This window comes from Neoarius graeffei, chromosome 7 (assembly GCF_027579695.1).
Source record: "Neoarius graeffei isolate fNeoGra1 chromosome 7, fNeoGra1.pri, whole genome shotgun sequence".
Taxonomy (NCBI): domain Eukaryota; kingdom Metazoa; phylum Chordata; class Actinopteri; order Siluriformes; family Ariidae; genus Neoarius; species Neoarius graeffei.
In genome coordinates, this window is record NC_083575.1 from 40,293,114 (window position 1) to 40,319,359 (window position 26,246).

Genomic DNA, 26,246 nt, shown 5'->3' on the forward strand with positions numbered 1-26,246 from the left:
AAGAGGTGCTGAATTGGGGTCAGAGACCCTTTGATCCGGGTTGAAAACGTGAAGAAGTGGCTGCTTGTCTCTCCACTGGGAGAGTGAGTTGTAGAGAGGAGGTACTCTTAGAGCTCTCTCTATATACAGCCCTGAGCAAAGGTCCACTGATAAGCACTTGGTTTTAGGGTGACAGCTTCACAGGTGGAATGTACACTGGAATGGCCCGACAGTGGAGTTGAAGCTTCACGCAGTAACAAAGTGGACCTGACGGATCGCAAAGGCTGACTGTCTACGAGAAAGTCTATGAGCTACTATGAGGAACTCGTACTCCATGCAGACCAATGGCCAGAAAAATGGCTCTAATGAATCTTTCCAGTTTGTTTCGGAGAAAAGGACAGACACCCAGAGCCCAGCGCCCTCACACCAGAAACAGCCATCCTGTTGTCTCAGTGTGAGCAAAGTGTCCTATACAGTCAGGTGAGACAGAAACAAGACACAAATAATAATGTTAGACTAAGATCATGTCAGCTTTCTCTACGCAGTTTGTTTTTGCGAAGACAATGAATTTAAAAATACTGTACTAGTTCCTACTTGTCTGAAAGCACATACTGTACATAAGTTAGAGTTATTTTTAATGATACTGTATTGGATTGGCTTGAATTACATTCATTGTACATTTGCAACATATTTGTATTATTTATGCCTAACAAATGAAGGCCGTAGGGAAGCAATAATGAGCTCACGCAGTAACAATTTTAATCAGCTTTTAATAGAAACATTTTATCGACTACATTTATTATTGGAGTTTAATATGTTTATTTATTTAATAATTATTATGCTAATAATGAATTTTTTTAAATGATTGTTAAAATTAATGGTGCAACGGTGGTGTAGTGCTGAGCACTGTCGCCTCACAGCAAGAAGGTTCTGGGTTTGAATCTCGTGGCCGACTGAGGCCTTTCTGTGTAGAATTTGCATGTTCTTCTTGTGCCTGTGTGGGTTTCCTCTGGGTACTCTGGTTTCCTCTCACAGATGAGTTCAACTGGCTACTCTAAATTGCCCACAGGTGTGAATGTGAGTGTGAATGGTTGTTCGTCTCTGTATTAACCCAGCAGTAGACTGGGAACCTGTCCAGGGTGTACTCTGTCTCTCACCCGAAGTCAGCTGGGATTGTTTCCAGCTTCCCTCATGACCCTGACAGATAAGTGGTATAGATAATGGATGGATGTTAAAATTTATACACTTTTCCTCAAAAAAATGATTTTGCATGACTGATAGAATTTGATCTGTCTGTACTGAAGGAGGTTGAATTGACAAAGTAAGATCTAGGGATGTCAGCCTCTGCCACCTAGGAGGTTCTACCTCATGGATCAATCCGGAAGCAAACAGTCACTGATGCAAACACAGCTGTTCAGAGATGTTTCTTAGTTTATTGTAAGACAAACATAAGTATATGTTCACATTCAAAAGTGTGTTGTAGCTAGGTGATCAGATGATGATGTGCTTGACGTTCAAGAGTATGTTGTAGCGATGTGATTGGATGATGATGCTGATGATGCTGATGGTGTGATTAACGTCAACAGTGTGTTGGAGCTATATGATTGGATGATGATGATGATGATGATGGTGTGATTAACGTCAACAGTGCGTTGGAGCTATATGATTGGATGATGATGATGATGATGATGGTGTGATTAACGTCAACAGTGCGTTGGAGCTATATGATTGGATGATGATGATGACGTTAATCACACCATCATCATCATCATCATCATCATCCAATCATATAGCTCCAACGCACTGTTGACGTTAATCACACCATCATCATCAACAATGTGTTGGAGCTATATGATTGGATGATGATGATGATGATGCTGCTGATGGTGTGATTAACGTCAACAGTGTGTTGGAGCTATATGATTGGATGATGATGATGATGATGGCGTGATTATCGTGCAAGAGTGTGTTGTAGCGATGTGATTGGATGATGATGATGATGATGTGATTAACGTCAACAGTGTATTGGAGCTATATGATTGGATGATGATGGCGTGGTTATTGTTCAAGAGTGTGTTGAGCTATGTGATTGGATGATGAAGATAATGATGGTGTAATTGACTTTGAAGAGTGTGGTGACCTTTACAAAAAAGAAGTTTATTCAAGTGTGCTTCTAATATACTTCTTTTAAACTAAAAATAAGAGAGTATGCTTTCAGTTTACTTTTTATTTACTTATCAGAGATATACTTAATAAAGTTATACATAAGTATACTTGGCGTATACTGAAAAGTATATAGAAAAGTCTAAGTATATTAAGCTTATACTTAAACTTTGATCAAGATATACTTAACAAAAGTGTAATATTCAATTATTTGTGCCTTATGTTTAAGTGTACTTGCCCTGTAGTTGTGCTTCAGCATTGTTGACTCTTAGGTCTGTCTGTGGTTCCATATAAGGGTTTTTTTTTTTCCTTCTGAGTGGGATAATTAAATTTTTTATTAATTAATTAATTAATTAATTAATTAATTTTTCTTTAGAGCTTGGATGTCAATTTCAGTTGTCATTGCCATGTTTTCATACTTTGGCATTTAATACAATGTTGCTTTAAATTTAGATTTTTTAAAGAAAATGAATATGTTCTTAATCCTGAGTATAAGTTGTTATTTTGTGAATTCTTACCTTTATAACTTCACTGGGGCGGCACGGTGGTGTAGTGGTTAGCGCTGTCGCCTCACAGCAAGAAGGTCCTGGGTTTGAGCCCCGTGGCCGGCGAGGGCCTTTCTGTGCGGAGTTTGCATGTTCTCCCCGTGTCCGCGTGGGTTTCCTCCGGGTGCTCCGGTTTCCCCCACAGTCCAAAGACATGCAGGTTAGGTTAACTGGTGACTCTAAATTGACCGTAGGTGTGAATGTGAGTGTGAATGGTTGTCTGTGTCTATGTGTCAGCCCTGTGATGACCTGGCGACTTGTCCAGGGTGTACCCCGCCTTTCACCCGTAGTCAGCTGGGATAGGCTCCAGCTTGCCTGCGACCCTGTAGAACAGGATAAAGCGGCTACAGATAATGAGATGAGATACCTAGAAAGGTCATTGCAGTATACTTCAAAACTAAAAAGTGGACTAGATGTATATAACCAGCAACTAATAATATATTTTCAATATGCTATAAAGCAGGGGTTTTCAAAGTGTGGGAGAGTCAGCCCCCGCTCGGAGAGCAAATAAACAACAGCGCCCCCCCCCCCCCTTACAATTTTTGTTGTTGCTATACTTAATGTTCCATTCGTATTTTTTAAAAAATGGTTGTTGTACACATTTTTTTCTTTTTCACATTTTAAACATCTGTGCTTTTTAAAACATCTTGTTTTACACATTTTAAACATCCGTTAGCTAGCATCTCTTGGCAGACAACACACTGTAGCAGTGGAGCATCTTCAGATCCAGTCCATGAAAATCCAAACTTTAAATAATCGTGGTCATACTTCCTTCTTTTTCCAGTCCCCCCAGGATTCCGCGGGCCTTTTTTGTGATTGTTGCGGGCTAAAATGTCTGATGTTGTGGGGGGTTCCAAAAAATTGTGATGAAAGTTGCGGTGTTTTTTAGGTTTATGTTGCGATTACATTGCGGGAGGAAGTGAAAGTTGCGAGAAATTGTTGCGATTTTCTCTTTTTGTGATTAAAATTGAGTGATATGTTAAATATTAAGTTATCACTGAAAAACTATTGATTAAAAAAAACAAAGAGAAATGGCCCTATAAACAACTTTACCAATATAAAAGATTACCAGGACTACAAAAATGCAGAAAAATAGGCTTTACTTATCCAAATGCACCTGTTGGTTCAAAAGTTAAAGTGCACAGAACCTCACAGCACAACATGAAGTTACCTTAAAATATAATATAAATGCCTCAGCTTTTATGTAAGAAAAAAAAAACCTATTAATACTAGTGCTGTGTGCAGGCAGTCTCTCCTGAAGACTAAATTAAACAATAATTATAAGCTAATAAAATAAATGGCTCAGGCTTCATAGAAGAAAAAAACAATTTGAACAGAATCTCACAGTATGATGCTGAAACTACCTAAACAATGGAAAATAAAATACCATTTTGGCAAAAATGTTGGCATCCATTAACTTCTTGTATTAAGTAAAAAAAAAATAAAGTGCACACAGTCCTTCACTGAAACATAACACACTTTCAGTGTTGCCAGATACTGCTGACGTTTTCCAGTCCAAAATATGTTCAAAACCCGCCAAAATACACTTGAAATCATCCAATCTGGCAACACGACGCGCATGCTGCTTCTCTTGAACACACGGAAGTAAGGCGGAAGGTAGTTTGTCGACGTCACCTCAAGACGACGCCAACGATTGGTCAAATTTGCGGGAAAGTTGCGGTGATTGGATATAATTGCAACACCGCCCTGAATTCGCGGGGATTGGTTGAATTTGCGCTGAAGTTGGAAATCGCAACATCCTGGAGGCTCCGTTTTTTTGCTTGGCCCAGACTTTGTCTCCTCACTCACTGTAGCTTTAGGTACTAAAAACCGTAGACAGCTAAAAACCGATCCATTTTGTCTCTCACGTTGCGCCCCCCCTGAAGAACTCTGGCGCCCCCCAGGGGGGGGGCGCGCCCCACACTTTGAAAAGCCCTGCTATAAAGTATACTTTTATCAACTAAAAAGTGGACTAGAAGTGTGTAATGAGTAAACCAATAGTATATTTCCAGTATACTACGAAGTATACTTTAGTAAACTAAAAAGTGGACGAGAAGCATAAAACAAGTAAACTCATAGTATATTTCCAGTATACTATAGTATGCTTTTGTAAACTAAAGAGTGGACTACAAGTATAGAACTAGTAAACTATTCATATATAAGTTTACTTGTGGTATACTTGCAGTACAAAATAAAAAATACTAGTTGTATACACAAAGTTTACTTCTCTTAGACTTACAGTCTACTTTTTATAAACTAAAAGTGGACCAATTTAGTCCCAAGAAGTATTAGATTAGTTTACTTACAAGTATACTGTAAGTACATTGATATCAGTATACTTGGTACACAAAAGTATACTTAAAGAAATATACTTTAACTTTGCTTAAGTATACTTAATAAAATGAACTTGAAGTATATTTCTTTTTGATAAGGGGAGCTATGTGATTGGAAGATGATGATGATAATGATGATGATGGTGTGATTGACGAAGCTAAGTTATCTATGTATGACAGGGTAATGTCAATGGGTGACGAATCATTACATCACTGGCTTCCTGCTGACTACTACACTACTTTATGGAAGAAGAGAGACATTACGTAATATTACGTCACCCATCAGGATCATAATCCTTTGAAAGAAGAAAGACATTACTGATCAACACAACCTTCATTAATCAGAAAGTAGAATGTGCAAACAAAGATAAATCTCAAGGATTTAACTGACCAAAACAAGTAGCAATCAGAACAGCCTGTGCCAGTTTCAAGCATGCCAAACATATATCTCTATCAATGATGCTTTATTTTGTCAGAAACGGAACAAGTGTTAATGTTAAAAGATTTCTCTTCCTGTTTAATAATGTATTTAATATTCTATTGCATAGTATATATCTCATCTCATTATCTCTAGCCGCTTTATCCTGTCCTACAGGGTCGCAGGCAAGCTGGAGCCTATCCCAGCTGACTACGGGCGAAAGGCGGGGTACACCCTGGACAAGTCGCCAGGTCATCACAGGGCTGACACATAGACACAGACAACCATTCACACTCACATTCACACCTACGGTCAATTTAGAGTCACCAGTTAACCTAACCTGCATGTCTTTGGACTGTGGGGGAAACCGGAGCACCCGGAGGAAACCCACGCGGACAACATGCAAACTCCACACAGAAAGGCCCTCGCCGGCCCCAGGGCTCGAACCCAGGACCTTCTTGCTGTGAGGCGACAGCGCTAACCACTACACCACCGTGCCGCCGCATAGTACATATATTCACTTTATACTTACTTTGAAATAGTAATTGTCAGCATACATACATGTCAACCTTTGGTCAATCAAACCTGTATAACCAACCTCCAAAATCCGTATTTCCCTTATAAAATCCGTATAAGATGCAAATTAAAATAATTTACCTAAAATTTGAATGATAATTAACAATGATATATCCAAGTTACTTTTTATTCAATATTAATAACAATAAACCTTCAGAATGAATACAAAGCTCCAGTATTTGACAAAAACACAAAGTGTCACTCTAATGTTCTGAATTGTACTCCATGACAGCTTTTTTTAGCAGTCTGCACCAATACCTCACTAGGCTGCATGTCACAGCAAGTGTCTGTGTTGATCTTGCCGAAGTGCCCATTCAGAATCTTTTCAGTCGCTAGTGAAAGTCGCTCAGGTGGAAATACGCGTTTCAAACAAAATGTTACTTCCCGGTTGGCGGGATTCTCGCAATGCGGTGTGGGCATGATCAAAAATGGAACGAAGTCTCGCTACCACAAGATAACGCGCGATTTCATAAGACTCTTTACTGGCTGTCAGTGCTTTCTGTGGTGTACAGTACGTTTGTAAATGTTATGCGCTCTTTTATCATCGTGGGAATTGATTATAGCTCTAAATAAATATTGAAGTTTTTTTAAAGAATCCGTATAACTTTATTTGTACGCCCGTGTACTACGTTTATTGAATCAAATCCGTATAAAATACGGACATTCCGTATAGGTTGACATGTATGAGCATAAGATATTTGTTTACTGTTTACTGTGGTAATAAATGATCATTTAATCGGCAAGAAGAACCACTTGTGTTCTTACAGATTAATCTGAAGTGCTTATTAAAATTTCTGTTTTATTTGTAAATTAATTGTGTGTGGTTTGAATGATCAGTGCCATCTAAATTTGGACAAATTGTACACCCAAGAAGAGTTATTTAAAATATACATTCATATGCATGAAACGTTGAGACAAGCATTTGTGTTTCAGTGAGCGTGTAGGGCCCTGGTGGAATCTCTCATCCTGCAGAAAGAAATGGTCAAGGCGGATCCTGAATGATGTGTCATTTCATGTGGACAGTGGTCAGATAATGGGCATCCTGGGGAACTCAGGTGAAGTTTATGACCTGTGTGTAGCTTCTATATACAAAGCTGTGGATTTTTAGATTAATAAACCATATCATGAGCGAGCGTCACTGAGAACACAATGGAAAGAGACAGATGACAACGACGTACCTTCCAACTGGGACCTGCGTGTAGCGTCAGAAATCACATGTAGCATCCTCCTGCATGTACACACTGTGCTCACCAAGAAAATATAGAAAAACTCAAAATACTCACAAAATAATGTTTCATAATTGCTAATATTATATGGACACAAATGTTTTACTGGGAAATACACCACTCGTATTTTTCATGTGAGCATTCGGGACATGGAGAACCAAAACTGCGACATAAATGTCTACATGTCACTCTTGAAGAAATCAATGAATTGTTTTGATAAATTTGGGTACTTTTTGTTTGCAAATGTGTCGATATAATAAAAAGAAACTCACAGTATGAAGTTTATCTTCTCATGTTGAAAAACTCGCATTTTTCATACGAAATACATCACGGATCTGAGTGACATATTTCCTGATATTTTACTCTGATGACGTCACTCACAGTGTTTTTGCACTGACTAGATGCACGTTGTGAAAACTGCGAACCGGTTCAAAATTTAAATTCTTTTGATTAACTTGTGGTTTTTTGGGGGGATGTGTCTATATAATATAAAGAACATTACACAGTGGTGTGAAGATATGAAGTTTATCTTCTCGTGTTGAAAATATTTTCACTCATTTGCTTCGCTCACTCATGAATATGTTCACCACTCGAAGATAAACTTCATATCTTCATGCAACCATGTAATATCATCTATTTCTATGGCTATAGAATTGCTCTAATGTCACTACATTTAAAATTATGTGCATGTTCAGCTGCACAATATTATTAACCTATAATATTTTAATGAATAATTACAATATTAACATTATTATTATAACCACAATGCTATGCATGATGCTGTAGACAAAGCAGTTAAAATCCTAATTATTAGCATTGTTTTTCAGGCTCTGGGAAGACCACATTGTTAGACGCTATTGCGGGTCGTATTGGAAATACTGGCACCCTCACTGGGGAAGTGTTTGTGAATGGAAGGAAAGTGAATCAAAAACAGTTTCAGGAATGTTTCTCCTATGTTCTTCAGGTTAGTACACACGTGTTTGTGTTAGTATGTATGTATGTGCATGTATTTTATATCATTTGCATAGCTTGTTGACTAATCATGGCCTGACCTTTGAACATACAGCAATAAAGTTAAGCAAGTGAGAAGTATTGGTCTGTGTTACTAGAGGTTAACTCTGTAAAGCAGACCTATAAATTTTCATGCTCACCACAGAGATGAGCCTGAGTGCACTTAAGAAAACTTAAATTATCTTCCTTTGACCTATTCATGTGTACCCACTGTGAAATTAAATCATAATGAAGAGAGGACTGTTATTTAATCTTAATTTATGAGAGATAAAATGCTCAGGACTCTTGGGTGCTGTAACCTAAGCTAATCATTAATTTAATTCTCTCAAATGTACATAACTGGTGATATTACAGCATGCAATCATTAATAATAAAAAGAAACTGACATGGCCTGTCAGGAATAAACACTGGGGTCTGTGTGAACAAAGTAAAACTGACTTTTTTTTTTGTGTGTGTGTGTAGTGCAAATCCAAAGTACTGATCAACAACTGCTCAGAAACATAGCATCAGTGATGAATGTTCATTTAACCAGTCCCTGGATTCTATTATTTAGGGTATTTTAAGGAAGGAAAGAAAGGATGGAAGGAAGTTAAGCTAATTGATGTTTCTAAAGGTCCTAAAGTGGAGTTGATTCATCTTATCTCATTATCTCTAGCCGCTTTATCCTTCTACAGGGTCGCAGGCAAGCTGGAGCCTATCCCAGCTGACTACAGGCGAAAGGCGGGGTACACCCTGGACAAGTTGCCAGGTCATCACAGGGCTGACACATAGACACAGACAACCATTCACACTCACATTCACACCTACGGTCAATTTAGAGTCACCAGTTAACCTAACCTGCATGTCTTTGGGGGAAACCGGAGCACCCGGAGGAAACCCACGCGGACACGGGGAGAACATGCAAACTCCACACAGAAAGGCCCTCGCCGGCCCCGGGGCTCGAACCCAGGACCTTCTTGCTGTGAGGCGACAGCGCTAACCACTACACTACCATGCCGCCCCGAGTTGATTCATATTAATTCATATTTCTTTGTACTATTCTCTGAGATGAGAGCGAGAGATTACAGGTACATCTCAAAAAATTTGAATATTATGAAAAAGTTTATTTTTTCATGATTTAATTAAAAAAGGTAAACTTTCATATTTTCTATATTCATTACACATAAATTGAAATATTTTAAGCCTTTTGTGTTTTAATTTTTTGAGGATTATGGCTTATAGCTCATGAAAATCAGAAATGCAGTATCTCAACTTATTAGAATGTGTTAGGGTGTTTCTCATCTCCTCTTGACAGTACCCCATAGATTGTCTATGGGCTTCAGGTCAGGCGAGTTGGCTGGCCAATCAAGCACAGTAATATCATGGTCAGCAAACCATTTGATAGTAGTTTTGGCCTTGTGGGCAGGTGCTAAATCCTGCTGGAAAAGGAAATCAGCATCTCCATAAAGCTTGTCAGCAGGTGGAAGCATGAAGTGCTTTAAAATCTCCTGGTAGACAGCTGCAATGACTTTGGACTTGATAAAACACAGTGGACCAACACCAGCAGATGACATGGCACCCCAAATCATCACAGACTGTGGAAACCTCACTCTGAGCTTCAAACATATTGGATTCTGTGCCTCTCCACTCTTCCTCCAGACTCTAGGACCTTGATTTCCAAATGAAGTGCAAAATTTACTTTCATCTGAAAAGAGGACTTTGGACCACTGAGCAACAATCCAGTTCTTTCTCTCCTTAGCCCAGGTAAGACACTTCTGATGTTCTGTCTGGTTCAGGAGTGGCTTGATATTAGGAATGCAACAGTTGTAGACCCTTTCCTGAAGACGTTGGTGTGTGGTGGCTCTTGATGCACTGACACCAACCTCAGTCCACTCCTTGTGAAGCTCTCCCAAGTTCTTGAATCAACTTTTCTTGACAATCTTCTCAACGCTGTGGTCTGCAGTCATCCCTGTTGCTTGTGCACCTTTTCCAGCCAGCCTTTTCAGCAGTGACCTTCTGTGGCTTACCCTCCTTTTGGAGAGTGTTGATGAGCATCTTCTGGACACCTGGCAAGTCAGCAGTCTTCCCCATGATTGTGATTGTGTGTACTGAACTAGACTAAGAGATAGACGGTATTTATACTGGTTGAATAGTAATTTACTCAAACTTGAAATTAAATACTCTAACATTTTGAGGGTTAAAATAGAAAAATGCTTGAAACATTTTAGTTTACATGTAATGAGTCTAGAATATATTGCATTTTCACTTTCTTAAATAACCGATGGAAAATATTGAACTTTTTCTACAATATTCAAATTTTTTAGATGCACCTGTATAAGAATTTAATCAGAACTACAATTATATAATGATATCAAAAGCATTTTTGATTTGGGGGCTTGGGGGAAATTATAACAGCACTTGCATAATATCCAGTGGAGTAAATGTGTAGTGTTCAAAGTTGAATGGTTATTAATTAAATTAAATTAAATTAAATTAAATTTAAAACATTTCCATTAGTTTTCATAGAATTCTACAAATTCAAATAACTGATACATAAAGTCAGGGATTTCAGCAGTGAGTTGTAGAATTTTACTATTTGAGAAGTCCTAGATGGCAAAAGCCAAATAGCCTGCAGCATGGTGCACCTTAAATTCGTACCTCACATCATTAATGACCCATGAGCTAATTTCTCCCTGATCATAAGTCTATTTTTTTTCTAGTTAGGCTTCCATATCACAAGTATTCCTCAACCTTTTTTGCTTTGAGTATTTTTACCAATATTAAAATGTCAAAATTAAAAAAAAAACATTTACAATTTATTTTAAATTGACACTTAACTGTAAACAGTATCGTACAGTATAATTAAAGTTTGTAGATAAATTTGTAGTAGATATGTGTCATCTCGCTAACTACCCGAGGTATGTATAAAGAGTTGATTTGGCTCAGAAACCCTGCTTATTGTATTGTATCATAATACCTGTCAAAAAAAGATACTGAAAAGGTTTCATGTTAAAATTACTAGGTGTGTGAATGGTAGACATGGAAATGGCTTTCTAAAGCCCTTCACTATATGCTGTTAAATGAATCAGGCTGTTATGGTGTCCTGTATTCTCAGGTATTTGTGTCAAAGCATTTCCCTGCCATTCTTCTCTAATGGGCACTATCCCTTTCTAACTGCTTCTCAGAGTGACAATCTCCTGAGCTATCTGACAGTAGAGGAGACGCTCACATTCACGGCTCAGCTGGCTCTGAGGCAGCACTCAGCCAGTGCCATCCGTAAGAAGGTGATTTCCACTGTCATTGTCACTATAAAGACTGAGAACCCCATAATATATTTACAGACTCATCGGTGCATGAATCTCAATCATTTGCTTTCTATGCAAGGTGGTTGCTGTTATGACCGAACTGAGTCTCGGCCATGTGGCGAAGATTGTGATCGGAGGCCGAGTCTTCCCAGGTATCTCAGGAGGAGAGAGGAGGAGGGTGTCCATTGCTAGCCAGTTGCTCCAAGACCCCAGTGAGTATACATCCGTTTACCTACCCTTCAGTCGTAAATATTCATTTGATGGACAACAGACATCAACTTTTGCTGTACCTAAGTGAATCATTAATAAGTGAGACCAAAATACAGTAAATAAGGAAATATTTAAGCTCTGATACCCCATAACTAAGAGTCAGCTAGAGGAAAAGAGAATATTAAAAGAGTGAAAAACAGGGTTATCATACAGCATGTATGGAATTAAGCTGTAGTCCACGAGGGTTCCACTGGGGCATTTTATCTCACTCTTCAGACCTGAGTGGCATCCTGGGACTCAAACATTGGATTGGCCCCAAGTATTAGTCAACCCTGTTTAATTAGAAAGGCTTTCTGTCTACTACTTTCTTCAATCAAGCAGGAAATGGATTAATCATGCAATTAATTAGGCCCCTACTTAAGCAAATTGGATGAACTAATGAGTCAGGTGAGACTAAACTTAAAGTTTCTCAAAAAAGAAACAAAGTGGATGTCTCAAAAGTTTTTGCTGACTTTATGACCCTTATTACAGAGGTGATCCTACTGGATGAACCAACCACAGGTCTGGACAGCATGACAGCCAGTCAGATTGTAGTGCTGCTGGCAGAGCTGGCCAAGAGGGACCGTATAGTCATAGTGACCATCCATCAGCCCCGCTCGGAGCTCTTCAGAGTAAGTGCAAAAACATTTCGTGCCAGTCCTGTCAAAAATGACTCATTAGCTTTTATAAGTAAGGTGATTATCTTACAAATCTTTCACATAGGGCGGCACGGTGGTGTAGTGGTTAGCGCTGTCGCCTCACAGCAAGAAGGTCCTGGGTTCGAGCCCCGGGGCCGGCGAGGGCCTTTCTGTGTGGAGTTTGCATGTTGTCCGCGTGGGTTTCCTCCGGGTGCTCCGGTTTCCCCCACAGTCCAAAGACATGCAGGTTAGGTTAACTGGTGACTCTAAATTGACCGTAGGTGTGAATGGTTGTCCGTGTCTATGTGTCAGCCCTGTGATGACCTGGCGACTTGTCCAGGGTGTACCCTGCCTTTCGCCCGTAGTCAGCTGGGATAGGCTCCAGCTTGCCTGCGACCCTGTAGAAGGATAAAGTGGCTAGAGATAATGAGATGAGATGAGATCTTTCACATATTTATGTTAGATTACCAGAAAAAGGCAATCATAAATGTAATGTTTTTATTACTACCTATGACTTGGTAATGAACTCACAAAATCATGATGTGGTGATGAGCAGAACTGTGGGGTATGTCCCTGTCTGCAGGTCTTCAGCAGGATAGCTATCATGAGTTGTGGAGAGTTAGTGTTTTGTGGTGATCCCGGCGAGATGGTGGATTTCTTCAGCAGCCGTGGCTATGAGTGTCCTGAGTATTGCAACCCATTTGACATATATGGTAATATATTTCTACTCTAAGCCATCACACACTCTATTCATCTATCCATATTTTATTTCCATCTATCCAAAGTGAAGGAGAAACCAGCTGTATGGGAAGTAAAAACATTCAATGGTTCTTTTCATGTTCTTGCTTAGCTTCCAAAAAGTATTCTACTCTGAACGCTTTCACATAGGAAACACTAAGATAAACCCTTCTGAAGAACCCTTAAGCTTGCTATATTTAACTTTTTTTCTAAGAGTGTAGTACTCAGAATTGCTATAAAAATACTACTTTGATTACAATCTAAGAGATTAAAGAAGGCTCAATTGCAATCCACTCTTGGAACAAAAGGGTTCCTCCAGGGTTCTTTGGATGACAAGTAGTTCTAGCTTTCTAAAAAGGGTTTCCTTGGAATCTTTTCTGAAAGATTGTTGTAAGGTTTTACATGGATCCTTTAAGAGTCCCCACAATAAGACAAACCGAACCCTCAACAGGACACACTGAGGACATACGTATGGTGTTAAATGAAACCTTTTTTCATCATTATATTATGTTAAAAAGTAGAAAAAATTACTACAACCCCGATTCCAAAAAAGTTGGGACAAAGTACAAATTGTAAATAAAAACGGAATGATGTGGAAGTTTCAAAATTCCATATTTTATTCAGAATAGAATATAGATGACATATCAAATGTTTAAACTGAGAAAATGTATCATTTAAAGAGAAAAATTAGGTGATTTTAAATTTCATGACAACAACACATCTCAAAAAAGTTGGGACAAGGCCATGTTTACCACTGTGAGACATCCCCTTTTCTCTTTACAACAGTCTGTAAACGTCTGGGGACTGAGGAGACAAGTTGCTTAAGTTTAGGGATAGGAATGTTAACCCATTCTTGTCTAATGTAGGATTCTAGTTGCTCAACTGTCTTAGGTCTTTTTTTGTCATATCTTCCATTTTATGATGCGCCAAATGTTTTGTATGGGTGAAAGATCTGGACTGCAGGCTGGCCAGTTCAGTACCCGGACCCTTCTTCTACGCAGCCATGATGCTGTAATTGATGCAGTACATGGTTTGACATTGTCATGTTGGAAAATGCAAGGTCTTCCCTGAAAGAGACGTCGTCTGGATGGGAGCATATGTTGCTCTAGAACCTGGATATACCTTTCAGCATTGATGGTGTCTTTCCAGATGTGTAAGCTGCCCATGCCACACGCACTAATGCAACCTCATACCATCAGAGATGCAGGCTTCTGAACTGAGCGCTGATAACAACTCGGGTCGTCCTTCTCCTCTTTAGTCCGAATGACACGGCGTCCCTGATTTCCATAAAGAACTTCAAATTTTGATTCGTCTGACCACAGAACAGTTTTCCACTTTGCCACAGTCCATTTTAAATGAGCCTTGGCCCAGAGAAGATGTCGGCGCTTCTGGATCGTGTTTAGATACGGCTTCTTCTTTGAACTATAGAGTTTTAGCTGGCAACAGCGGATGGCACGGTGAATTGTGTTCACAGATAATGTTCTCTAGAAATATTCCTGAGCCCATTTTGTGATTTCCAATACAGAAGCATGCCTGTATGTGATGCAGTGCCGTCTAAGGGCCCAAAGATCACGGGCACCCAGTATGGTTTTCTGGCCTTGACCCTTACGCACAGAGATTCTTCCAGATTCTCTGAATCTTTTGATGATATTATGCACTGTAGATGATGATATGTTCAAACTCTTTGCAATTTTACACTGTCAAACTCCTTTCTGATATTGCTCCACTATTTGTTGGCGCAGAATTAGGGGGATTGGTGATCCTCTTCCCATCTTTACTTCTGAGAGCCGCTGCCACTCCAAGATGCTCTTTTTATACCCAGTCATGTTAATGACCTATTGCCAATTGACCTAATGAGTTGCAATTTGGTCCTCCAGCTGTTCCTTTCTTGTACCTTTAACTTTTCCAGCCTCTTATTGTCCCTGTCCCAACTTTTTTGATATGTGTTGCTGTCATGAAATTTCAAATGAGCCAATATTTGGCATGAAATTTCAAAATGTCTCACTTTCGACATTTGATATGTTGTCTATGTTCTATTGTGAATACAATATCAGTTTTTGAGATATGTAAATTATTGCAGTCCGTTTTTATTTACAATTTGTACTTTGTCCCAACTTTTTTGGAATCGGGGTTGTACAAGCAACAAGCATAATCAATTACATGAATAGATAACGTCACAGTAAAAGATTACATACTTAGATATACAAATGCATACATGTTCACAGTTAAAGATAATAAAAAAAGTTCAAGTTAAAAAGAGTAAAGTTAATATCTTAATAGATTATTATTTTTTAAATGAATAGCTGTAAAATAGTGATGTTTTCAGAAAAGGAAATACACAGGATCCTGATTATTATAATTAAAATAGAGGAGACTTGATAAATGATCTGAATGATATGAACCCCCCTGCAGGATGTGTACAGTTGTGGTCAGAAGTTTACATACAGTGACATGAATGTCATGGTAATATTTGGGCTTTCAGTAATTTCTTTGAACTCTTCTTTTTCTGTGGCAGAATGTACAGCATACATCTTTTAAAAAAAACACTAGAATTTGGTGCACAAGTTTTAATTTTCTTTAGATTTTCTGAAATAAACAAATGGTCAAAATTATACATACAGGGTCAAAAAATTTACATACACTCACTTACATTATTAATTCAGAGGTGCTAAAACTTCCAAAATGTCTCTTATCTTGCCAAGGCAGAGGTATCTTAACTTCCTGTTAGTGATCATGATTGACTACAGCTGGTAGCTTCTCTGTGCCTTCATAAAAAGGGTTTGTTTACAGCATTCATTGGATTGACCAACACACAGTAAAATGGGAAAGTCCAAGGAGCTCAATGCAGATCTGAGAAAGAGGATCGTAGATATACACAACTACGGAATGTCTCTTGGAGCCATTTCTAAACACCTGCAAATTCCAAGATCAGTTCAAATAATTGTATCCAAGTTATTGTGAGGTGTAGTCACTTTGCCAAGTCACTTTGCTTCAAGAAAACCCAAACTGTCACCCTCAGCTGAAAGGAAATTGGTTTGGATGGTCAGGAACAACCTGGGAACCACCATGGCACAGCCCTGCCATGAACTGGAAGCTGATGGATCACTGTCTACAGTTCAGATCACCATGGACTAAGAGGCTGCTACCCAAGAAATAACCCCCTGCTCCAAAATTGACACCTTCAAGCTTGACTAAAGTTTGAAGCTGACCACACAGACAAAGAAAAAAGCCTTCTGGAGGATAGCTGTATGGTCAGATGAAACAAAGATTGAGTTGTTTGGCCACAATGACCACCATGTATAGAGGGACACTGTACCAGCTGGTGGTGGTGGTAGGATCATCATGCTCTGGGGCTGTTTTGCTGCCAGTGGAACTGGTTCATTGCACAAAGTGGATGGAATAATGAAGAAGGAGGACTACCTCAGAATTCTTCAGCATAAACCATCAGAAACTTGAACACGACTTGGGACTTACAACAGGACAATGAACCCAAACATGCATCAGAGCTGGTTGTGGAGGATAAAGCAGGCTAACATTAAGCTTAAAACAAGTCCTGACTTCAACCCTGTTAAAAATATATGGACCGTGCTTATAAGTCAAGTCCATGCCAAGAAAAAAAAAATTAATTGAACTCTACCAGTTCTACCATGAAGAGTCATGAAATATCCAACCAGAATTCTGCCAGAAGCTTGTTCATGGTAAACAAAAATGTTTGGTCAAGGCGAATCTTGCGAAGAGACATTTTACCCAAATATTAGGTGTGCTGTATGTATATTTTTGACCATGTATGTATAATTTTGACCCTTTGTTGATTTCAGAAAACCCAAAGAAAATTAAAACTTGTGCACCAAATTCTAGTATTTTTTAATTAAAGATGTATGCTGTACAATCGTTCTGCCACAGAAAAAGAACAGTTCAAAGAAATTACTGAAAGCCCAAATATTGCCATGCCATTCATATCCAAGATGACATTCATGTCACTGTATGTAAACCTCTGACCACAACTGTATTTGGTGTCGGCCACTTGATCTGATCACTGTTAATGGATGTTAATACCAAATCTGAACCTGATAAAATGGGTCAGGTATGATGGAAGTTACTAAACCTCAAAACTATACATAGCATTTAGCCTAAGATTCCAGAAAGTCTGAAAAATGAGGAAACATGAGTTGCCTAGGGATGACCTTTCCTGCTTGTTTAAATTTAAGTAAGCTCTGGAGAAATAATCAATAACTGTTATGGCTTAACTGAGGCACTCCTTTCTGACTGACAGTGGACTTGACCTCGGTGGATACATGTTCCAGTGAGAGAGAAGATGCCACCTTCAGACGCATGAATGGCATAACCTCAGCTTTCCGGAGATCAGACATCTACCAGAGAATGACGTGGAAGATTCAGCAGAGCTGCCAGCGTGCTAATAAACCCATGATCCCTTTCAAGAGCAAAGAGTCCCCCAACTGTATATCCAAACTGGGTGTCCTCCTTAGGTAAGAAGGTTATATCACTGGCCAATACCATTTAATCAACAGCATTTACTGTGGCCCAAATTCAGTTCTTTCTGATGGAAGAATTCACTTCTTATTATTCACATTCTCTCACTACAGGAGGACGGTACGGAATTTGTCTCGGGACAGGATGGGTGTCATTATGCGTCTCTCTCAAAATCTCATCTATGGCATGTTTGTGGCCTTCTTTGTCATGAAACTTAATGATGATGTCACCAAGGGTGCAGTGCAAGACCGGATCGGTATTATCTACCAAGCCATGGGTGCTACGCCATACACAGGCATGCTGAATGCTGTGGCCCTCTGTGAGTTGCTCCTTCACTCTGTGCATCACCAAATATTCAAAGTAAATTTGAATCCTGTGGTAGATATATGGAGGTCAAAAAAGATCAGTGATACAGTGTCTTGCAAAAGTATTCATCCCACTTATGCTACGTTCACACTGCAAGGCTTAATGCTCAATTCCGATTTTTTTGTGAAATCCGATTTTTTTGTGAGGTCGTTCACATTAACAAATATATGCGACTTGTATGTGATCCTCAGTATGAATGAAAAGCGACCTAAAAGTGTTCCGCATGCGCATTGCAGTATACGACGACGTCACACGCAGTGAGCATGGCCAGTGTTTACGGAAGTAAAACCGCCCGGTTGCGGTATGATCCATCCAATCTAGCTTGAATAGCTGCATCCCCCCAAATGGAAATCAGCTCCCTAACCTCTGCGTCCTTCCATTGAGAAGATTCAGAACCTTCACAGCCCGAAGCATCCCTCGCATTGATGTCATGCGCAGGGGCGCAGATACGTTTTTTGAACTGGGGGGGACAAAGCTGCCAGCAAACCAACCCCAACATGCCTGTCAAACTTGTTGTGGGTTACCATAGCAACCAAGCTCGAGCTCGCAACCTGTGCAGTCTGCGCAGCTCAACCAACCGAATATCAGTCTTTGTTTTATGTGAGTTGTTGCAACTATGTATACACTGCCGTGCACCTCAATAAACCGAATGGTAATTAGTCTTTTGATTTTTCCGTGAGGTTTGCCTTATGCAAAGAAAGACAGCATAGACGTTTTTTCCTCCCTATAAGTGGGGGGGACCGAACGAGGTGAATTTAAATCTGGGTGGGACGAGTCCCACCCTCTATCTGCGCCCGTGATTATGCGCCATGTTGTTGTAACTTTTTTTGAGAGACCCGCCACCTACTTCAGCGCAGAATAATGACGTTTGTGGCTTGTTGATGACGTGTAAGTCGGATGAATGCGACCTGGCGGTTCAGACTGAAGTCGCATATGAAAAGAGCGGATAGGAATCAGAATTAGAACCACATATCCAAACGGCCTGGGTCGGATTTGAAAAAATCGGATCTGTGTCATTCATATTGTCAATAAAAGATCGGATACAGGTCACATATGGGCGAAAAGATCGGATTTGAGTCACTTCAGCCTGCAGTGTGAACGTAGCCTTAGTGTTTGTCCTGTTTTGCCACATTACAAGCTGGAATTAAAATGGATTGGGGGGTTTAGCACCATTTGATTTGCACAACATGCCTACCACTTTAAAGGTGAAAATTGTTGTGTTTTTTGATTGCGACACAAACAATAATTAAGATGAAAAAAACAGAAATCTGGAGTGTGCATAGGTATTCACTCCCAAAGTCAATACTTTGTAGAGACATCTTTTGCTGCAATTACAGCTGCAAGTCTCTTGGGGTATGTCTCTATTAGCTTAGCACATCTAGCCACTGGGATTTTTGCCCATTCCTCAAGGCAAAACTGCTCCAACTCCTTCAAATTAGATGGGTTGCATTGGTGTACAGCAATCTTCAAGTTATGCCACAGATTCTCAATGGTATTGAGGTCTAGGCTTTGATTAGGCCATTCCAAGACATTTAAATGTTTCCCTTTAAACCACTCCAGTGTAGCTTTAGCAGTATGTTTAGGATCATTGTCCTGCTGGAACCTTCATTCCAATCTCAAACCTCTGGCTGACTCAAACAGGTTTTCTTCCAGAATTGCCCTGTATTTAGTGCCATCCATCTTTCCTTCAGTCCTGACCAGCTTTCCTGTCCTTGCAGATGAAAAATATCCCCACAGCATGATGTTGCCACCACCATGCTTCACTGTAGGAATGGTGTTCTCAGGGTGTTGGGTTTGTGCCACACATGGCGTTTCCCATGATGGCCAAAAAGATCAATTTTAGTCTCATTTGACCAGAGAATCTTCTTCCATATGTTTGGGGAGTCAGCCACATGCTGTTGGGCAAACTCCAAACGTGTTTTCTTATTTTTTTCTTTAAGCAATAGTTTTTTTTCTGGCCACTCTTCCATAAAGCCCTGCTCTGTGGAGTGTATGGCTTTAAGTGGTCCTATGGACAGATAATCCCATCTCCACTGTGGATCTTTGCAGCTCCTTCAGTGTTATCTTTGGTGTCTTTGTTGCATCTCTGATTAATGCCCTCTTTGCCCGGTCTGTGAGTTTTGGTGGGCGGCCTTCTCTTGTCAGGTTTGTAGTGGTGCCATATTCTTTCCATTTTGCTATACTGGATTTAATGGTGCTCCCTGGGATATTCAAAGTTTGGGATATTTTTTATAACCCAACCCTGATCTATACTTCTCCACAACTTTGTCTCTGACCTGTTTGGAGGCTCATTGGTTTTCATGTTGCTTGCTTAGTAGTGCTGCAGAGTCAGGGTCCTTCCAGAACAGCTTGATTTATACAGACATCATGTGAGAGATCATGTGACCCTTTGATTGCACACAGGTGGATCTTAATTAACTAATTACGTGACTTATGAAGTGAATTGGTTGGACCAGCTCTTATTTAGGGGTTTCATACGAAAGGGGGTGAATACCTATGCACACTCCAGATTTCTGTTTTTTCATCTTAATTATTGTTTGTGTCACAATAAAACAACAATTTTCACCTTTAAAGTGGTAGGCATGTTGTGTAAATAAAATGGTGCTAATCGCCCCAAAATCCATTTTAATTCCAGCTTGTAATGCAACAAAACAGGACAAACACCAAGGGGGATGAATACTTTTGCAAGACACTGTAGCTCCTAAATAGTTCTATGAAGCAGATAAAATAATTGGATCTCTAGGTACAAGTGAAGAAAACTTCCTCAGATGATACTCATCCAGTTTAAATTGTGCTTTCCAAGTTTTCATTACCTTACACCACACAGTACATCTGCTTCTGGTATATACACCCTTGCAAAGAAAGGGTGAGAAGTTAAACCCCTAAAGTTGATGTCATGGTGCATGGGGCAGGAGTTTGTCTGCTCCCTGCTCTCTATGTTTCGTTTCATTAGACAGACTGGAAACCAAGCCTTAGAGCTCAGCTCTACGGAGGGACATAAAATCCAATCCAGTACCCAGCCTATCAAAAGTCTAGATTCTCCTTCATGGTTTATATGTTGTTAGTCTTTGTTTTAATGTTTGAAATATATGCTGTGTCCCATGCAGTCCCTGCTATGAGAGCTGTAGCTGATCAGGAGAGTAAAGATGGATTGTACCAGAAATGGCAGATGTTCCTGGCCTTCATCATTCACATCTTCCCCTTCAGTATCATCAGTGTATTTATTTTCACTTCTTTCCTTTATTGGTAAGTACACTCTCTCTCTCTCTCTCTCTCTCTCTCTCTCTCTCTGTGTAGGTAAACATGATCCAAATGAGGTGGGGGTAAAGTGTGGTCTGATAAGTTTTGATAAGGAAAGTGAAGAAGGATGGTGTGATGGGAAAGAAGGGGTAACTAAAGGACAGGTTACTGAAGGACATGTTTGTAAAGATCATAAAATATGTCCTGGGTTTATTATTATTATTTTTTTTCTGTGTCTCTTCATAGCAGGTGCTCAGCAAGGTACTCATACTCCTAGGGGGAAAAAACCTCTAGCACCATTAGGCTTCTTTTAGTTTATCCCTAAGGGAACTTTAACCCTTAAAACCGCTATGTAGAAAGTTACATTAAAGGATTTCCCTTTCAAAAATGGTTTGAATTGGATCTCCTTTAGGAAACTTAAAATGCTTAACTATCCAAATCCTTAAGGAATAACTGTACTTAAAGATTCTATCCCTGTTGTGTGTGTGTGTGTGTGTGTGTGTGTGTGTGTGTGTGTGTGTGTGTGTGTGTGTGTGTGTGTTACTGCATAATTACTGTGACACTGCTCTGGCTGTACTGTAGAAACAAAGTACAAATTCTACAGTATTATACAGTAACTTACTGTAATTACCTGAGGCAGCAAATTAATGTCCTCTGATTAACTGTTTGTCATCCAATATAAAACAAACAAACAAACAAACAAAAACCCTCATAGCTTTAATTATTCTAGCGAAGCAGATTTGTAAATGCAGGTAAAGCCAGGTAGTGCTGGATAATGTTATCTATACAATGTTATGTAAGTTACTGAAAGTTTACTCTGTTTTAATGTTTTATATACAGTGGTGCTTGAAAGTTTGTGAACCCTTTAGAATTTTCTATATATCTGAATAAATATGACCTAAAACATTATCAGATTTTCACACAAGTCCTAAAAGTAGATAAAGAGAACCCAGTTAAACAAATGAGACAAAAATATTATACTTGGTCATTTATTTATTGAATGAAAATGATCCAATATTACCTATCTGTGAGTGGCAAAAGTATGTGAACCTTTGCTTTCAGTATCTGGTGTGACCCCCTTGTGCAGCAATAACTGCAACTGAACGTTTGTGGTAACTGTTGATCAGTCCTGCACACCGGCTTGGAGGAATTTTAGCCCATTCCTCCGTACAGAACAGCTTCAACTCTTGGATGTTGGCGGGTTTCCTCACATGAACTGCTCGCTTCAGGTCCTTCCACAACATTTTGATTGGATTAAGGTCAGGACTTTGACTTGGCCATTACAAAACATTAACTTTATTCTTCTTTAACCATTCTTTGGTAGAACGACTTGTGTGCTTAGGGTCATTGTCTTGCTGTATGACCCACCTTCTCTTGAGATTCAGTTCATGGACAGATGTCCTGACATTTTCCTTTAGAATTCGCTGGTATAATTCAGAATTCATTGTTCCATCAATGATGGCGAGCCGTCCTGGCCCAGATGCAGCAAAACAGGCCCAAACCATGATACTACCACCACCATGTTTCACAGATGGGATAAGGTTCTTATTCTGGAATGCAGTGTTTTCCTTTCTCCAAACATAATGCTTCTCATTTAAACCAAAAAGTTCTATTTTGGTTTCATCCGTCCACAAAACATTTTTCCAATAGCCTTCTGGCTTGTCCACGTGATCTTTAGCAAACTGCAGATGAGCAGCAATGTTCTTTTTGGAGAGCAGTGGCTTTCTCCTTGCAACCCTGCCGTGCACACCATTGTTGTTCAGTGTTCTCCTGATGGTGGACTCATGAACATTAACATTAGCCAATGTGCGAGAAGCCTTCAGTTGCTTAGAAGTAACCCTGGGGTCCTTTGTGACCTCGCCGACTATTACACGCCTTGCTCTTGGAGTGATCTTTGTTGGTCGACCACTCCTGGGGAGGGTAATAATGGTCTTGAATTTCCTCCATTTGTACACAATCTATCTGACTGTGTATTGGTGGAGTCCAAACTCTTTAGAGATGATTTTGTAACCTTTTCCAGCCTGATGAGCATCAACAATGCTTTTTATGAGGTCCTCAGAAATCTCCTTTGTTCGTGCCATGATGCACTTCCACAAACATGTGTTGTGAAGATCAGACTTTGCTAGATCCCTGTTCTTTAAGTAAAACAGGGTGCCCACTCACACCTGATTGTCATCCCATTGATAGAGTCAGGTGTTTTCAAATTTCACCTTCAAATTAACTGCTAATCCTAGAAGTTCACATACTTTTGCCACTCACAGATATGTAATACTGGATCATTTTCCTCAATAAATAGATGACCAAGTATAATATTTTTATCTCATTTGTTTAACTGGGTTCTCTTTATCTACTTTTAGGACTTGTGTGAAAATCTGATGATGTTTTAGGTCATATTTATGCAGAAACATAGAAAATTCTATAGGGTTCACAAACTTTCAAGCACCACTGTATGTATATATATATATATATATATATATATATATATATATATATATATATATATATATATATATATAATTATATATAAAATTTTAAATTAATGATATGTAAGGTACTTTAAATTTACTCTGCCAGTAAGTTACTGAAACTTTACCAGGTGTGTTTTTATATGTGCGTCTCAGGGCTGTAGGGATGCACCCAGATCCTTGGCGCTTCATGTGTTTTACAGCTGTGATCATGGTGCCCCACATCGTCGGGGAACTTCTGACACTGGTGCTGCTTGGAGTGATTCAAGACCCCAACATGGTTAACAGTGGAATGGCTTTGCTCAACATAGCTGGGATCATGGTGGGCTCTGGATTCCTCAGGTAATACTTTCATTATGAGGGTTTGATTTATTTTATTTAGGTTAAAGAAGGGCGGCATGGTGGTGTAGTGTTTAGCGCTGTCGCCTCACAGCAAGAAGGTCTGGGTTCGAGCCCTGTGGCCGGTGAGGGCCTTTCTGTGTGCAGTTTGCATGTTCTCCCCATGTCCGTGTGGGTTTCCTCCGGGTGCTCCGGTTTCCCCCACAGTCCAAAGACATGCAGGTTAGGTTAACTGGTGACTCTAAATTGACCGTAGGTGTGAATGTGAGTGTGAATGGTTGTCTGTGTCTATGTGTCAGCCCTGTGATGACCTGGCGACTTGTCCAGGGTGTACCCCGCCTTTCGCCCATAGTCAGCTGGGATAGGCTCCAGCTTGCCTGCGACCCTGTAGAACAGGATAAAGCGGCTAGAGATAATGAGATGAGATGAGATGAATGAGGTTAGAGAAGCAACTTTGGGCCCAAAGGGTCACCGGTTTGATTCCCGGGACCGGCAGAAAAAATGTCAGGGGACTTGAGTGAATGAACAGCACTTTCCCCCTCCCTCTGTATCATGGCTGAAGTGCCCTTGAGCAAGGCACATAACCACCAACTGTTCCCTGGGCACTATAGCATAGCTGCCCACTGCTCTGGGTATGTGTGTATTGTCATTGCTCACTTGTGTGTGCATGCGTGTATTCACTACACCAGATGGGTGAAATGCAGAGGAGGAATTCTGCTGTGCTTAAGTGTACATGTGAAAATAAAGGCTTCTTAAAGAGAAGATACATTTAAACTTTATATCTTGTTTCGAAACCTCCTCCAGATTGTTTACTAAAGCTAGCTCCAGTTTGGGTTGGTGTACAATGGGCTAACACTACTCAGTGCGTTTACATGCACATAGAGAAAATCGAATTTCTGCCGTTGCTCGACTGAAATTGAAGTTCTAAATGCCATGGAAACACCTTAGCTAGGCTGAAATTGAACCGAACTTGATTTCTCGTAATCAAGCTACACGACCTAGATTATGCGATTTTTGCCGAGCTACTTACGGTAGTGCATGTATACCCTATCGAGCTACGTAGTCGAGCTACTTACTTCAGCACTGCCCCTTCCGGAAGTGACGAGTGACGAGACCACAAGCGGGAAACACGACAGCCTCAGTCGGCATGACAACAGTAGTAGCGAGCAGCAGAAGAGGTCAGGAGGAACAAACGAAGAAGAGAAAATGGCGAGCAGAAACGTGCACTTCTGGAGCAATGAGGAGACGGAGTTCATGCTCATTCAGCTTAAGGAGTTGAATATATTAAAATTCATGGACGGGAGAAAAACGAGCAATGGAGAACACGGAACTGATAACTTTGTTTACACTCTTGAATAGCTCTTCTTCATGACGACAACCGGAAGTGTACCAACACGATGGGGCGTGTAGCGCCACCTGTGGCTCGGGTGCACAATGCACCTCACACAATAGCTCGATTTCCTTGTGTGCATGTAGGATTGGATTTCTCTGGCACCCCTGCTGGGACCCTTTGCTCGATTACCGACAGCAGCTCGATTTGGATGTGCATGTAAACGTACTGACTGTATTCCTGTTTCTCTGCAGGAGCACTCAGCACATGCCTTTGGGATTTCTTGGGCTAAGTTACGTCACCTTCCAGAAATATGGCTGTGAGCTTCTCATCGTCACTGAGTTCTATGGCTTGAACTTCACATGCAGTAAGAAATGCTACCTTTCTCTTAGATCAATGCATTCCATACTTGCCCCAGGCTAAACACTGGTGGCTCAGTGGCTAAGGTATGAGGATGCTGCTCAGAAGGTTGTGAGAACATATCCCATTGTTGGACCTGTGAGCAAAATCTTTAACCCACTATTGTTCAGTTGTATCCTTCTTTTAATTGTAAGTCACTCTGTAAAAGAATCAGTCAAATGCAGAAAAACAAATGTCAAAATGTAAAATTCCACCTCTTGATACTCATATCCTCTTCCTCAGATCCACCTGCGGGGTTCCCAGGAGGATGCTTAATAAAAGATGGTGATACTGTTATAGACCAACTTTACCCAGGAGCCCCCTCACGCTACACCCTGGACTTTCTTATGCTGTACGCCTTCCTGCCTGCCCTCATACTGCTCGGGGTCATCAGCTTCAAGATCCGAGATCGCCTTGGGAGACGCTGAGGTGCTGTGTGTTAAATTAATGAATATC

The 26,246-nt window shown here is 40.1% G+C and overlaps 1 protein-coding gene across 1 annotated transcript; it reads left to right on the top strand.

The window, feature by feature from the left end:
- Positions 1-295: 295 nt before the first annotated feature.
- abcg5 (ATP-binding cassette, sub-family G (WHITE), member 5) lies at positions 296-26,218 on the top strand. Its single transcript, XM_060924670.1, has 13 exons — positions 296-459; positions 6,948-7,069; positions 8,068-8,204; positions 11,416-11,514; positions 11,615-11,747; positions 12,277-12,416; positions 13,006-13,135; positions 17,434-17,647; positions 17,765-17,970; positions 21,125-21,263; positions 23,879-24,064; positions 25,646-25,758; positions 26,034-26,218. The coding sequence occupies exons 1-13, from the start codon at positions 296-298 to the stop codon at positions 26,216-26,218; spliced, it is 1,968 nt and encodes a 655-aa protein (XP_060780653.1).
- Positions 26,219-26,246: the final 28 nt, after the last annotated feature.